General features: G+C 38.6%; 1 protein-coding gene across 3 annotated transcripts in view; it reads left to right on the forward strand.

The window, feature by feature from the left end:
* The first annotated feature begins 1743 nt into the window (after positions 1–1743).
* Positions 1744–12987, forward strand: part of LOC117304368 (glutamate receptor-interacting protein 1-like) — a 35933-nt gene continuing 24689 nt past the window's right edge. The window contains exons 1-2 of one of the 3 annotated variants that reach the window (XM_033788796.1): positions 1744–2003; positions 12554–12616. In XM_033788796.1, the coding sequence (XP_033644687.1) occupies positions 1958–2003; positions 12554–12616 (109 nt within the window). In that variant the 5' untranslated portion in view covers positions 1744–1957. Of the gene's footprint in view, positions 2004–4831; positions 5476–10595; positions 10897–12553; positions 12617–12987 lie in introns of those variants that run through there. The other 2 variants (XM_033788778.1, XM_033788787.1) reach the window with 2 other exon arrangements.

The raw sequence follows: 12987 nt of genomic DNA on the forward strand, positions 1-12987 counted from the left end.
TGATTTCGAGACCTCAGATAATTACTTCCTTCTCGAAAACTTCATTACTTCAGAGGGCGCCGATCTCACAATGTTTTATACTACCAACCTCTCCCCATTACTCATTACCAAGTAAGGTTTTATGCTAACAATTATGTTGAGTAATTACCCGTAGTGCCCAGTGCCTTTAAGCCAAGGCGCTGGGGACTTTGGCCGTCGACCAATGTAAATAATCCATACACCATACTTGGGGTGAGTTTTAGTGAAAATATAAGTGTAAGTTTGTTATTATTGATATCTCATAAATTTGTTAATTTTATTGTATCCTATAATCTACATTCATGTAGGATTAATCGAACGGTTCACATAACCAACGGTAAACCTGCCTTTAAATTTGAACTAATTTAATTTGGACAACAATTAATTAAATGCATAGAAACCCTGCTGAGTGGAGTGGAAGCCATTTACAGTATTTTAGTAAAGTTGTCCACAATGCGCTCGCAATGTGTCAACAAGTGTTATTCTTCATTATCCCCCCACCCCCCCCCCCCCCCCCCCCCTCCCCCCATCAACCCTTTTTGTCAGGGCGGTATCAATAATGAGGCACCGAAGGTGTAAAGGAGAGATATTTATTCCATCGCTTTTCATAATACCAATTTATCTTAGACGTTTTTTTTTGGTATGTCTTGAGCGAGCCACTCTGTCCTTTATACCCCCCCCCCCCCCCCCCCCCCGGAGCTGGATGTTTGTCAAGTTCAATCTGTTGTATTACTTTTGTTGTCAAATATTTTACCCGTACAGAAATTTAGCAAGGAGGTATTTTGGGTACGTAAAGTTGAAGAGTCATGGGTGGAAATCGGACGTGAAGCAATTAAACTAATTATTTACTCCATGCAGATCTTTGCTCCAAAATTTGCTAATTCTCGAATGATTTGCATAAAGCGATTGACTATTGTATAAGTTTTCCTTCACGCCCGATTTCGGCAAACTACTTGCACGTATCCAAAATACGGACGACAAAACAAACACACACACCAGCAATCCAAAAATAAAACTCAATTCTTCATTTAAAACAATGTTCACGGTCATGCATCTATTAAACCCACGACGTTCAAGATCATGTGTTCTATACTATGAATCTCGTGGGGCCCGGCGGAGCTCTGTTCACAAAGAACTGGCTGGAGCAGACGGGTGGATAGTCCAGGCACGCGAGAGCTGCAAGCGTATTGGTGGCCCGTGGTGCAACGGCCGAAGTCAAGGGCCGGCGGCCCGAATGACCCCGGGCCTGGGAGGCGTGAGCCTGCCCATTAAAACCGCAGTCACATTAAGTTGAAAGACAAGATTCTTAGGAAGTAACTTTTTTACCAGGTATATGAAAGGTTCACCGCCCCCCCCCCCCCCCCCCCCCAATACAAAGAAGAAAAAAACCAACAACAACAAATACCCCAAATCTTAAAATAATTGTTAATTTTTTTTATATAACAAAATATATATATATAAATACATGCCTACATAAATAAACAAAAGGCATTTAAAAGTAAAAATCTTATTGAAAAAAAACGGTAAACAAATAGTGTTGGGTCATTTACAAGCGGTTGGCGCTCGATAAGGGGACAAAGTGTGGTGGTGTGCACCCCTCCCTACCACCCACAACACCCCTGTCGGCGGCGGAGCCATGACAATAATATTAATAATTATTTGCCTTGGTTGTTCACCACTAAACTTACATAGCGCCCTCTTTTGACAAAACACCACCAGGCGCAGCAGACGACTTCCGGTGTGGGCGCTCAAAACTGGCATGTCAAAAGTGTTAAACTACGAACTCCACACACAAGAAGTGAGTGTTGACACATTCTGGAACTAGTACGTAGTGGAAGTTCTTAAAAAAAATACTTGAAAAGAGATTCTAAAGCTTGATAGATAGTGAGCGGTCTACGAAGTTAACATTAGCTGGCAACAACGAGCTGGGAAGAAAGCCATGCCGGGGTGGAGACCGTCTTGTCTTCGTTCGTCGTCAACCGACGGTAAGAACTTTTTGGTTATTTTTAGAATTTAACTTACCCTTTATTAAAAAAAACCTTACTATTCTTTTTGCCTACAGTGCACACTCGTCAAAACACAATCATACAAAACAGTCCTCCACTTTTTCTTAATGGTGGCGTAGACCTGATAGTGTTGATGCTATGTATATAGCTACTGAGAAGAAATCTCAGTCATTTGTGATGGGGTTAGAATTATTTTGGGATTACAAAAAGGGATATCTCATTGAGGTAAATTAGATACTATATATTATTATTTCATATCGAATGAAAAAGTGGTGGCGCCATACGGAAACTTTTCCCTTGAAGTACAACAATTCTTTATAGGCCTAACTATAAAAAAGAAGGTATTTGATAGAACCTTCTACCTCTACCTCCATTCCCTTCCACCACAGGGCTCACCCTTAACACTAACAATGCAACACATTAGCCCAGGCCTGATACTTCACAGAGGCAGCGGAGGCAATTGCCTCCATGCCCCCCGGTCATTGCCTTGGTGCCCTAACTAACTTAAATGTGTATTTATAAGCCACTGCTCATTTTGCCCTGTGGTCTACTAAAAACCCTGCAACCTACTTATTTAAATTGCTCAATTTGTCTTTCTACTTCAATGATAAATTTACAAAAGTGTGGCAATGAATTTTGAGTTCATGAATGTAATTTTATGAAATACATTGAAAATCAGAGCTATAGTATTATAGATAACTTTATTAAATATTAGGGCAAATAAAATGCACAGTCTACTAGCCCGGTGTGCTACAAATACCAACAACTTAAGAGCAAGGATTGCTGCCCCAACCTTAAAAAAAAATCAAACCGACATATTTTGTATGAAACACAAGTAAACTGATTGTGCATGTGTCATTGGATGAGCATTGAGACTTTCTCTATGGGATAAGGCATACCACCATTTCTATCTGAGTCTGACACTGACAGTTTTTGTGTTGAGTTTCCATTGAGGGTGAGGAAGGAAGGATTCTAGTAAACCAATCAAAGGAGTGAAGCAGTTCTATGTCTTTTCTTTCAAAATGTTGGCAAATCTACTGTGTAAAAACCTTGCATGTGTATTTTTGAATTGCCGTGATCCTTTGATCTGTAATGTCATGTCCATGTAATCTAGCTCTCTGACAAGACATGATGGATAATCCAGATTATCAAAATGTAGCCTGCATCTTGTGCGTACATCCTGTTTACCCGTTCAATACATGTAACAATTGCATTCTAGTTGTTACACTCCACACATGTTTATAAGAAGTGTATTTTGACCCAATATTCTAAACAGCTGCTGCTATAAATACAACGTAGCCTGATACTTTGTTCTTGTAAAAAAGCAAGTCAGTTTTCTTTTGTAGAGTGCTGCAGTTCACAGTGTAGACCCTCTATTTATGAATAGATTTGTTCTTCAAAAAAACATCATAAACGGCATTAAGGCAATGACCAGGGGTATGGGGGTGACTGCCTCTGTTGCCTCCATGAAGTTAAAGTACAATACATGGCAGGCCTGTATACTTCATTTTTAAAAGGGCACCAAGACATGTTCTCCTTAGTAAAGGGCACCATATTGACCCATTTCACCTGACGTCATCATCAGAATTTATTTTAATGCGCCATACTGTTGTTGTTGTTGTTATGATGCTAAAGTACTGTTTTGATTATGAATAGATCTCTTAATTCTTTTTAATAGCGCAATCTACTTCAAGCCCATTTCAGACAAAAAAGATTAACTTTCTCTTCGCAATAAAGAAAACAACAACAACACAATTAGCAATAACAAAAACAAAATCAACAATAACAACAACAATCCAGTGAGTTTATAAATATGTAAAGTCATTTTTGTTTGTGGCTTTTCATTGTCTCTTATTGTTCTTTGTTGTGATGTTTTTGTTTTATCTCTCATGGATCCTAGTAGATTCAGTGATGGCCCTACTAAAACCCACTTAAATAACATAACACAAATCAAGTGTATCATTGTGACACTTGTACTGCACAGTTTTGAATTGAATATTGAGTTAATTATTAACACAAGTTAAAAAAGAAAACCAGTTGATCATCCTCCTCCACAACCTGTTTTTGAAGCCACATCCTTTTTGTTTCTAAAAGATTAGTTTTGTTCATATGGATTTTCATAGTGTTTTTAATTGTTAATGATTGATAAAATTTACTCATATTTTAAACTTCAAAGTACAAAAATGGAAACTTAACAATCTGACACTCTTCTCCGTCCCTGAATATAATAATGGTATAAAGTAATACACCACAAGGAATTAGATAGAAAATTAACAGACAATTAAATTGAAAAGACCTCATCCTCCTCTTTTTGATAACAAACAAGATGTGGGTTTGTTTATTTTGATTGACAAGACCTTTTTTTCAAAGAGATCCTAAGTTCTTATTTTAATAATCATCTCTTGAAAATGAGAACTAACAAAATGCACGTATGATTTGAGGCATTGCATGGTGAGGTAACAATATATATTTTTTTAAACAAAATGCAAGGTACAATTTTAAAATAAATATGAATTTTGGCAACCCATGGATTGCATCCCAGACAATCACAGAGTCAGTGGGTGTAATCCAGATTAGTAATTGAGGATTTAAAGAGTGGTGGGGGGGGGGGGCTGTCAGTTGTCCCATGTAGAGATTAGGGATTAGGTGATGATGGAAGAATTTCTAGATTTTCTTTGGGGAGTCTTTAAGGAGGATTTAAGCCAATCCATTCATATGCAGATTTTGTGTAGAGAGTCAATAGGGTTTTGGGGTCTAGGGGTGTGTGTGTATTCAATTCAATGGTGTAATGTAAAGAAGTCCAGGCATTCATTCTACCAGCATGGGCTGAGATTTCTTGCAACTGCTGATTGTAGTTCTTGGCTTTTGGAAACTTGTGCACTTTGTAAGGTGTTTTTGCTCAAAGAAAATTTAAATAGCTGCATGGTAAATCTGATGTTAAGTTTCACACACTGTAAGGAGCTGTGATGGCAAAAGTGAAGTGAAGCAAGTCTTTTATTTCTGAAGCAATTCTGTGAAGTGAAGTACTGCTAGTTTGGAGATTTTTGGCATGTATTGCTACAACTTGCATATTCCTGAAAGACAATGTGTCAACACTCAAACAGAGTTTTAGTTTTCATGGCAGGAATTTGTCTCAACATTGTGAACAAAACATGATCGCTTTTGTTTTGTGCTGGATAAAATCATAAATTATCGGCCATGTTGTTCAGTGTTACTGTCAACTGGAGGCACCTTTGCAATGGGTTTTTCAGCTAATTGATTTGTCATCAAGGGTCCTGGATTTTATACTCGGGAATTTTTACGTATCTGTATACGTCGTTGGATGTTGGTGTATGAATGGGTCATAAACAAAGCAAGACCGGTAAGAAACAAGAGGCACGTGAGCTGGACAGTCTCCACTATGCTGCCTCGTTGGATTTCGTGGAACAATTTTGGGAACATCAACTTCGAGGTAGGATGTGAAAAGTTGGAGCTGTGTATTTATACTGAAGTGATTCACCTAAGATGCTAATTTTGACCGTTGTTTACAAACTGTTACGTTATTTTTCTCTCTTTTTTTCTTCTGGATGTATATATGCGGTAACCCTTCTTCTCAGGTAAGAAACAAATTCAGTGGTTTTGGAGATAATTAAGGGCGGAGAAATTGGTGACGACGTGCGAAAAATTATCAGGAAAAGTTTCCGTATGGCGCCACCACTTTTTCACTCGATATGAATTAATATAGTATCTAATTTACCTCAATGAGATATCCCTTTTTGTAAAAAAGAGTGAACAAGTTATCCAATTATCCCAGGCATGATATTTTCCATTTTCCATAGTCTGTTTTTTTATTTGTTTTGCCTTAAGATAAATAAGGAAAATTGTAATTAAAATGGCCTGAAAAGTTTGTTCATGCCTACACCATGTGTTAGGTAGGTCAGCCCCTGTACTTGATAACATTTTCCTACTTTTTTCCAAGGACCAAATATCTTGCCTTTCATTTACACGATCCCCATTTTTTTCTCTTGTTATGACCAAAATATTTAGGTGAACAAGATATTAATTTTGGAAAAATTTAAATATCCGACTGCCACGTATTTAAATATTTTTGAAATGGATGTTGGACTTTTCTTCCCTCTTTTTAATGTTCCTCTTGAGGTATTGTTAGCTAAAATGCAAATAATATACTGTATATTGAGATTCGGAGAATAGCACAAGACAGGAGCGAATGGGAAAAGCTTGTGTCTGCCTGCTGTGCAGCCGACTGATGATTATAATTTTAAAAAGGAAATTCAAGTGAACATTTCATTGCGTGACCAGAACTCTTGCATATGTAGAAACTGAAATGGTGTTGAAGCGAGTAGTATTGAATTGTAGACCACACCATAGACAAACAAATATTTTTTCCCCCATCATTTTCATTACTTATGAATAAGTTAAAACTACATCGTTTGTCTCAGTATACATTCTTTCAACCTGTCTGGACACATAATTCTATGGAAAACAAACCATTCGTTATCCCTCATTTCGAGTTGAACCTTTTATTTTTGTTTGATATAAAATACACTTTTCATTCAACACCCTAGAAGAATCGATTCCACAAAACATGTTTGTAGATGATTCAAAAAAGAAACCAACCACAAATGATGTTTTCCTTTTTTTTCCGGTAGACAAAAGGAAGTGTTTCGGTTAGATTCTGGCGACTCCCACTTCTGTTTTGTGATATAACAATGACTCTACCTTACACATTTTACGTTACACTTTCTGAACAGAACCAACTGCATTTTGGCCTTGAATTCTGTGATTCTGTTGTGATTTTGGAAAGCCGTCAAGAGATAGTGTGTCCTATTTTCCTGAAACACAAAGATGGTTTCGCAAACAGTTTATTGTTTTAACACCGCTGTTTTGGTTCGAATCCGAACAGAGGAGAAACCTGATTTCTAATGACGCTTTTGAAAGTGGAAGCTCATTTTGAATTTTGATCTCTCCCAATCTTTGTAATGAATGTGAACAGGCACTTGAAGCTCTGTTACTTTTGAAAGAACAAATTTTTTGAATTTGAGATTGAAAGATTAACCACATGATGTCATATAAAGCACAGAGGAAAAGTTTCCGTATCATTCGATATGAAATAATATAGTATCTAATTTACCTCAATGAGATATTCATTTTTGTAAAAATTAGTGAAACTGAAAAGTGGTGGCGCCATACGGAAAGTTATCCAGCACAGAAGCTTGTTGTGTAGGCAATGGACTGGCAAGTTCTATCCGTAATGCAAGAAAGCTGAGTATTTTTCACCAACGGCTGTTGACAAAATTGTTTAGATCTACATAAATCTTATCACTACACTTGTCAAAATGAAAGATGATGCAATAAATTTCTGGAAATTCCTTATCTGGAGGTATACTGTGCTTAAGTACATTGGCGTACTTAGCTGCACATTGTTAACAAAATACACAAAGCTCTCTAAATATTTGGCTACACCGTACACTGTACACAATATTGTACAACAATGTACAATTTGTGTACCAGGCCTGCCGTCGATTTCACCAAACTCTTCCTCACTTAGGATTAATCTTAGGACTTAGGACGAGTAAAGTTCCGTATCCTAATACATAGGACGCATGGAACCCATCCTAAGTTAGGACGGGTTACTCGTCCTAACTCGAGATAGGATTAATCCTAGCGTTTCGTGACATCACAGATAGCCTCTGTTGCTCTTGTCTTGGCCTTGGTGCCCCTTCAGAAGTCTCACATAACTTTTAGATCTTCAAATGGAAATGCCATTTGCAAAAAGAAAAGGGCCTTGCCCTCTCAAAGATGAAATTCCAGGCTAAAACTTTCTCACACTTCCACAAAATGCCACAACCCTTCCTGGTATACAATAGACGTGATACGTACTGACTTGAAATTGTCCGTACTGCATTACCCTCTCAAGAAATCATCTGAAATGCTTTCATTTTCACCTTCCAATTGGAAAGTCTATTTTGTAATGGCACCTTGATGTAAAACCTCCCTGGTTTGGGCCAGACACTAGGGCCAAATGTTTTTATCCCCATCCATTGGGGGGGGGGGGGGGGTGTTGACCCTAAGATTTGACCTCTTGAGGTCAAATGCTTGCCCTCTGTCCTGGTGATTGATGTGGATCCATTTAACAAGGGTCCATTCTCAATTTAAAAGTACAAGCATGTGCTCTAGCTATGGTACAATTTATGAACACACACTGTGACACTAACGATTTTCTCCATGGGATGGTGGGGGTTGGGGTGGGGTGGGTACTTCATGGTATAATCGTGGAGGAAGAAAACTTCCACCAACCTCCATGTTATAATGGTGTGTTTCTGTGAAATACTGCACACTAAGTTATTTTAAAAATACATCAGGCCTGATTCTTCATGGAGGCAACAAAGGGGATTGCTTCCCTGCTCCCTGGTTATGCCTTTGTACCCTTGAAATGCTCCAGTAGAAATTTACAATTTCCTTATTGACCCATTTCACCTGACGTCATCATCAAAATAATCTTGGATGCGCCATTTTGGTGGTCAATGTCAACGTGTGTATTCAGAGAAGTGCGCATTTTAGGCGACGCAGCGTTTACACGTAAACCTATTGACCACCAACATGGTGAGCGTGGCATCAGTCGCCGCATGTGACACGCGCGCATAGGTTGCCCTTTACCGACGAGAAAATGCCTTGTGCCCTTGCCCTTTCAAAAACAAAGCATACAGGCCTGGGATGGGTATTTGGGGGTGTTTCTGTGGGGGTTCCCGGGGCAAAGTTATTTTCCACAATTGGACATTGATATAAATTTTGCTGTTCTTTTGGGAAATCGTTCACCACTAGAGCAATTGTTATGTCATTAAAATTGTACATGTTAAACTACTTGTTAAATCTTGTACCGTATAAGCCCTTTTCACACAAGAGCAGGTTAGCAGGGGTCCCTTGCTTTATTTTAGCCTGGTTGTCAAATTGTACAAATTCTTAGTGTGAAAGGAAAACAGCCGTTGGACTGTCCAAGGTCCCTCGTGAAATCTTCTCAAATTTGTTGTTCTCTATTAGACTGTTTAAAAAGTGCTGTCCTTTCACACGAGATGCGTTTTTGAATTAAGCAAAAGGCCCCTGCTAAATTGCTGTGGTGTGAAAGGGTCTAAATTGCTAAACCAATGTATGGTAAGCAATGCATATTCCCAGGGCGTTGTAGATTCCTGCAGAAAATAATCCACAGGCAGTTAGTGTGGTACTAGTCACTACTAGCCTTGAGTTGTACTTTATTTTGTATCCTGTGAAATAGTGTTCTTATGTAGGCCTACAGTTTTCAGTGAACAGTTTCACTTTTGTAGCATATCAATGCTATACAAATATCAGTTTCTACTCAAAATCGATTCACGATTTGGTACTCACTATTGCATTCTGTTCAGTGTGCACAAAATAAGCTCAGTCTAAATGTTGTACAATGCAAAATTGCTGGACGAAATAGTTCCCTGTGTACCATTGACACATTTAACTGTTACCTTGAAAAAAATACTTCTTTAAGAAAAGAGTGTGAATAAGGTACACTGGTTGACCCTAAAGGCTTTTCAGAGTGGTGTTTGAAGCTTGAATGAGAGGTCACACTGGAAGGAAAGAAATTGTAAAGATTGGAATAAGTGCCCGGGTTCCCTTCTTAACACAAATCCTTTTATTCTCTGTTCAGGCATTTGGGAAACCATTTGTGGTGAATCTAGAGTGGGTATTGTGGTCTAAGGCTCTTCAGTGAACGATCCCAGAAATGGGTACAGTGGGAAATTGTGCTCTCTTTTTCTCATCACAAGTGACTGTATTAGACTCGCTTTTTCATACGGTTGATTTGGTGGAAATTTTTCCAGAATTTACTTCCAGAACCATTTAGGACGATTAAGATTATTTAGTGGCATATCAACTTTTACCACATCAAGGCCTAATTTTATGGCTCTGCTTAGCGCCGATTTTTGTGCTTACGATCACCATTCTTTGCTTACAGGGCAAGCGCAAATTTTCTGCGTTGGCTGTGTAAGCGAAGAATGCCTAGTAATAAGGAGTATGTATGCGCACAAGCCAAAATTGTGACATGCATGACATAAGCGCAGAACTCCCTGCTTTCATAGGTGGTGATTCAGAGCTATGAAATTGGCCCTTCACATAATAATGATTATTATTCACTACACTGAGGCCTTGTTTTATAGAACTACTTAGCTCAAGAATGCTGCTTACCAATGTTTGATGGGTCACCAGTAAAACGACCTGAAGTAACGCAAAAGGCTGCATGGTCAGTTGCCCTTAATTAATGATGTACAACCTCCATCCAGGTGAAGTAATAGAAAGTTTCCTGTACAGTCCCTGTCATAACTTATTATGGTAGCGATCCTGTCAACTTTTTAGCCCCTTGAGAGGCTTGAGAATGTTCCAAAAAAATCCAAGGGGGTGCTGACGAATTGGGGGGGGGGGGATGATTCAATGAGAAAAATAACTGCAATAAGTTTCAGAAATGAATGCATAAATAATACACTGTAACCAATGTGAAATGATGTGGTTGAAGGTGAGGGGGGGGGGAAACTTAGTGGGTAGGAAAAACATTTTGAAGAAATCCCCAAAATGTGTCATTGATGTTCACCTTTTACTTTTGGTTCTACGCACCCACTTAAAATTTCATTGAAATCTACCGAAGTTGGTCTTGAGACTGTCTGATATTTCTTGTCTGGCAGGCGGCCATTTTGGAAAGTGCAGTCATTGCAAGTGAGTCCTGTTATTGGAGAGAAAGTGTTTCCTTAGGGTTGAAAAATGAATTATTTAAGAAGTTTTAGAATGGGAGTTGGTGTCTTGGAGTCCAATAAGATGACTCTATGTTTTTCTCGTTCGAGGAGTGCTAGTAAATCTGGTAAGTCAGAATGACGTTTAATTGGGATTGTAAATCAGGATACAGAGATCTGGAAAAGGTGTAATTTCTTGTACATGTACACAAGGATAATTTTGCTATACTGTACATAGGCCTACTACTAGGCTTAGCAAATCTTGTACATCAGATACACATGTAACCGGCAACATATCGCTAATACCATACACACTGTGGCTGTTTTTTCTTATAATTCTTGAGTTTGTACAGATTATTTTAGATACATGTGGTTTTTCTAACTTTGTCCACCGTGAATAGCACCTAGGAAGCCCATCTGGATTTAATGCTAGTGGCATGATTTCAGACATCTTGAGACGTTGTCTCGCTTTTGTCATTTTTTTTCACCAAAATGAAGCGATTGTTGTCCATATGATTCACTCAATAAACAGCAGACTGAAGACCATTTGATATCAATATTTGTATTTGAACATTTCCTGTTTACATACATGTGCATCATTGTTCATTGTTGTATAGAAAAAATGTTCTAGCATACTTCTCATTGATTTTTAGGATGGTACATTTGTACATTTTATGTCATAAATATTTTGTCATATTCCAATGAAAGGAGTAGCCTGTTAGTTAATGTACATCTAGGCCTGGAATTACAAGTACATGTAGCTAACCGAGGCCATGCCCTCTGTCGCCCTGGCCTGTTGCCCTGGTCTTGGCCTTGGTGCTCACTTAAAAAAGTTACTCATAGACTTGAATGAAGATTTTCCAAAGCAAGTGCCCTTTTCAAAATGAAAATGGCTTCTCCCTCTCCAAGATGAAATTCCAGGCCGATACATTTACATTAATTCACAAACTGAGACGGGAAAGACTGGCTCCCCGGCCTCCATTGTACTCCAATTGAGGGATTTACTTGATGTAATTGCTAATGATGGAGATACAATGGATGGTATTCCATGTAGTGTAGATTACTATGATTACATGTAGAGGCTTATCACTCTACTCAATACACAACTTGCTGAGTGACTCAGTCCGTAGTCTGTTCTGATCTCTCTGTGAATCCCACTTGTGACTCGCCTCCCACATGGCTGCGAGCCAATTTGTATTAGTGGACATTTCATAGACTTGTGTACCATGATCTTCAACTTTGGCCAAGTTTGCCCAAGTACCATTTGTAAAATGGTGGCCGATGTTGCCTGGTACCCAACACATGCTTTTAATAATGATAATAAATAATATTGTATTCTTATAGTGCACTTTATCACATCCCTATAGGGATGTGTATCAAAGCGCTCCGAATTGTTTTTTTTCTGCAAGGTATGTGGAGCTCTGTTTTGTATGAGACTTATATATCTGTGTAACACCATAAATACCATGTATGGTTCAAAAGGTGCTGGGCCATTTGAACATTGGGTGCACTGGGTTCTTTTATGTGTGTAAACACAATCCAACATTTCCAACGGCTTACATCACTGTCTTGCTTTTTTAAAATGTGATATCTTGCTTTTGATTAGGCTTTAGTCGACAATTGGCCATTGTTAAAATTTGGCATGTTCCTGGGCGATTAATCCTGAACTACAATCCCAAAACCATGATAATAAAAACATGCAAAGCTGTTTACCAGGGAAATATGAGTGTGCACAGAATGAGTGTCTAAAAAGTTTTGTTTTTTCTCTCTTTTTATTACATGTAGATGACGATGACAGGACCAGCAAAAGTGGCAGCCAGAGTGGCCAGCCACCATCGGGCATTCCAGGTACGTTCAAGGTTAAACCGGTTTTAAAACAAGACATTTTAGACATGATAGAGCCAGAGGAACAACATTATAGAGATTTTTGTGTTCATGGTTGGCATCCTGAACAAAGATATTGACAAAATCGGGAGACCTCTAACATACTGTTGGCATTCTTGGGCAAGATAGCTCAGTTGGTAGAGCACTGGGACATTAACCCGGAGGTCGTTGGTTCAAATCCATCAACTTTTCCACTAATCTATAAGGTTTAAATATTAATACAGAAGCAACCACAGTAAGAACCACAGTAAGAATCAACTGTTCCTAAGGTGTTTTCAGTAGGTCCACTTTGCCAGCAGACCACTGTTAATGGTCAGTGCTGGTTACCATGTTTG

Source organism: Asterias rubens, chromosome 2, assembly GCF_902459465.1.
Source record: "Asterias rubens chromosome 2, eAstRub1.3, whole genome shotgun sequence".
Classification (NCBI taxonomy): domain Eukaryota; kingdom Metazoa; phylum Echinodermata; class Asteroidea; order Forcipulatida; family Asteriidae; genus Asterias; species Asterias rubens.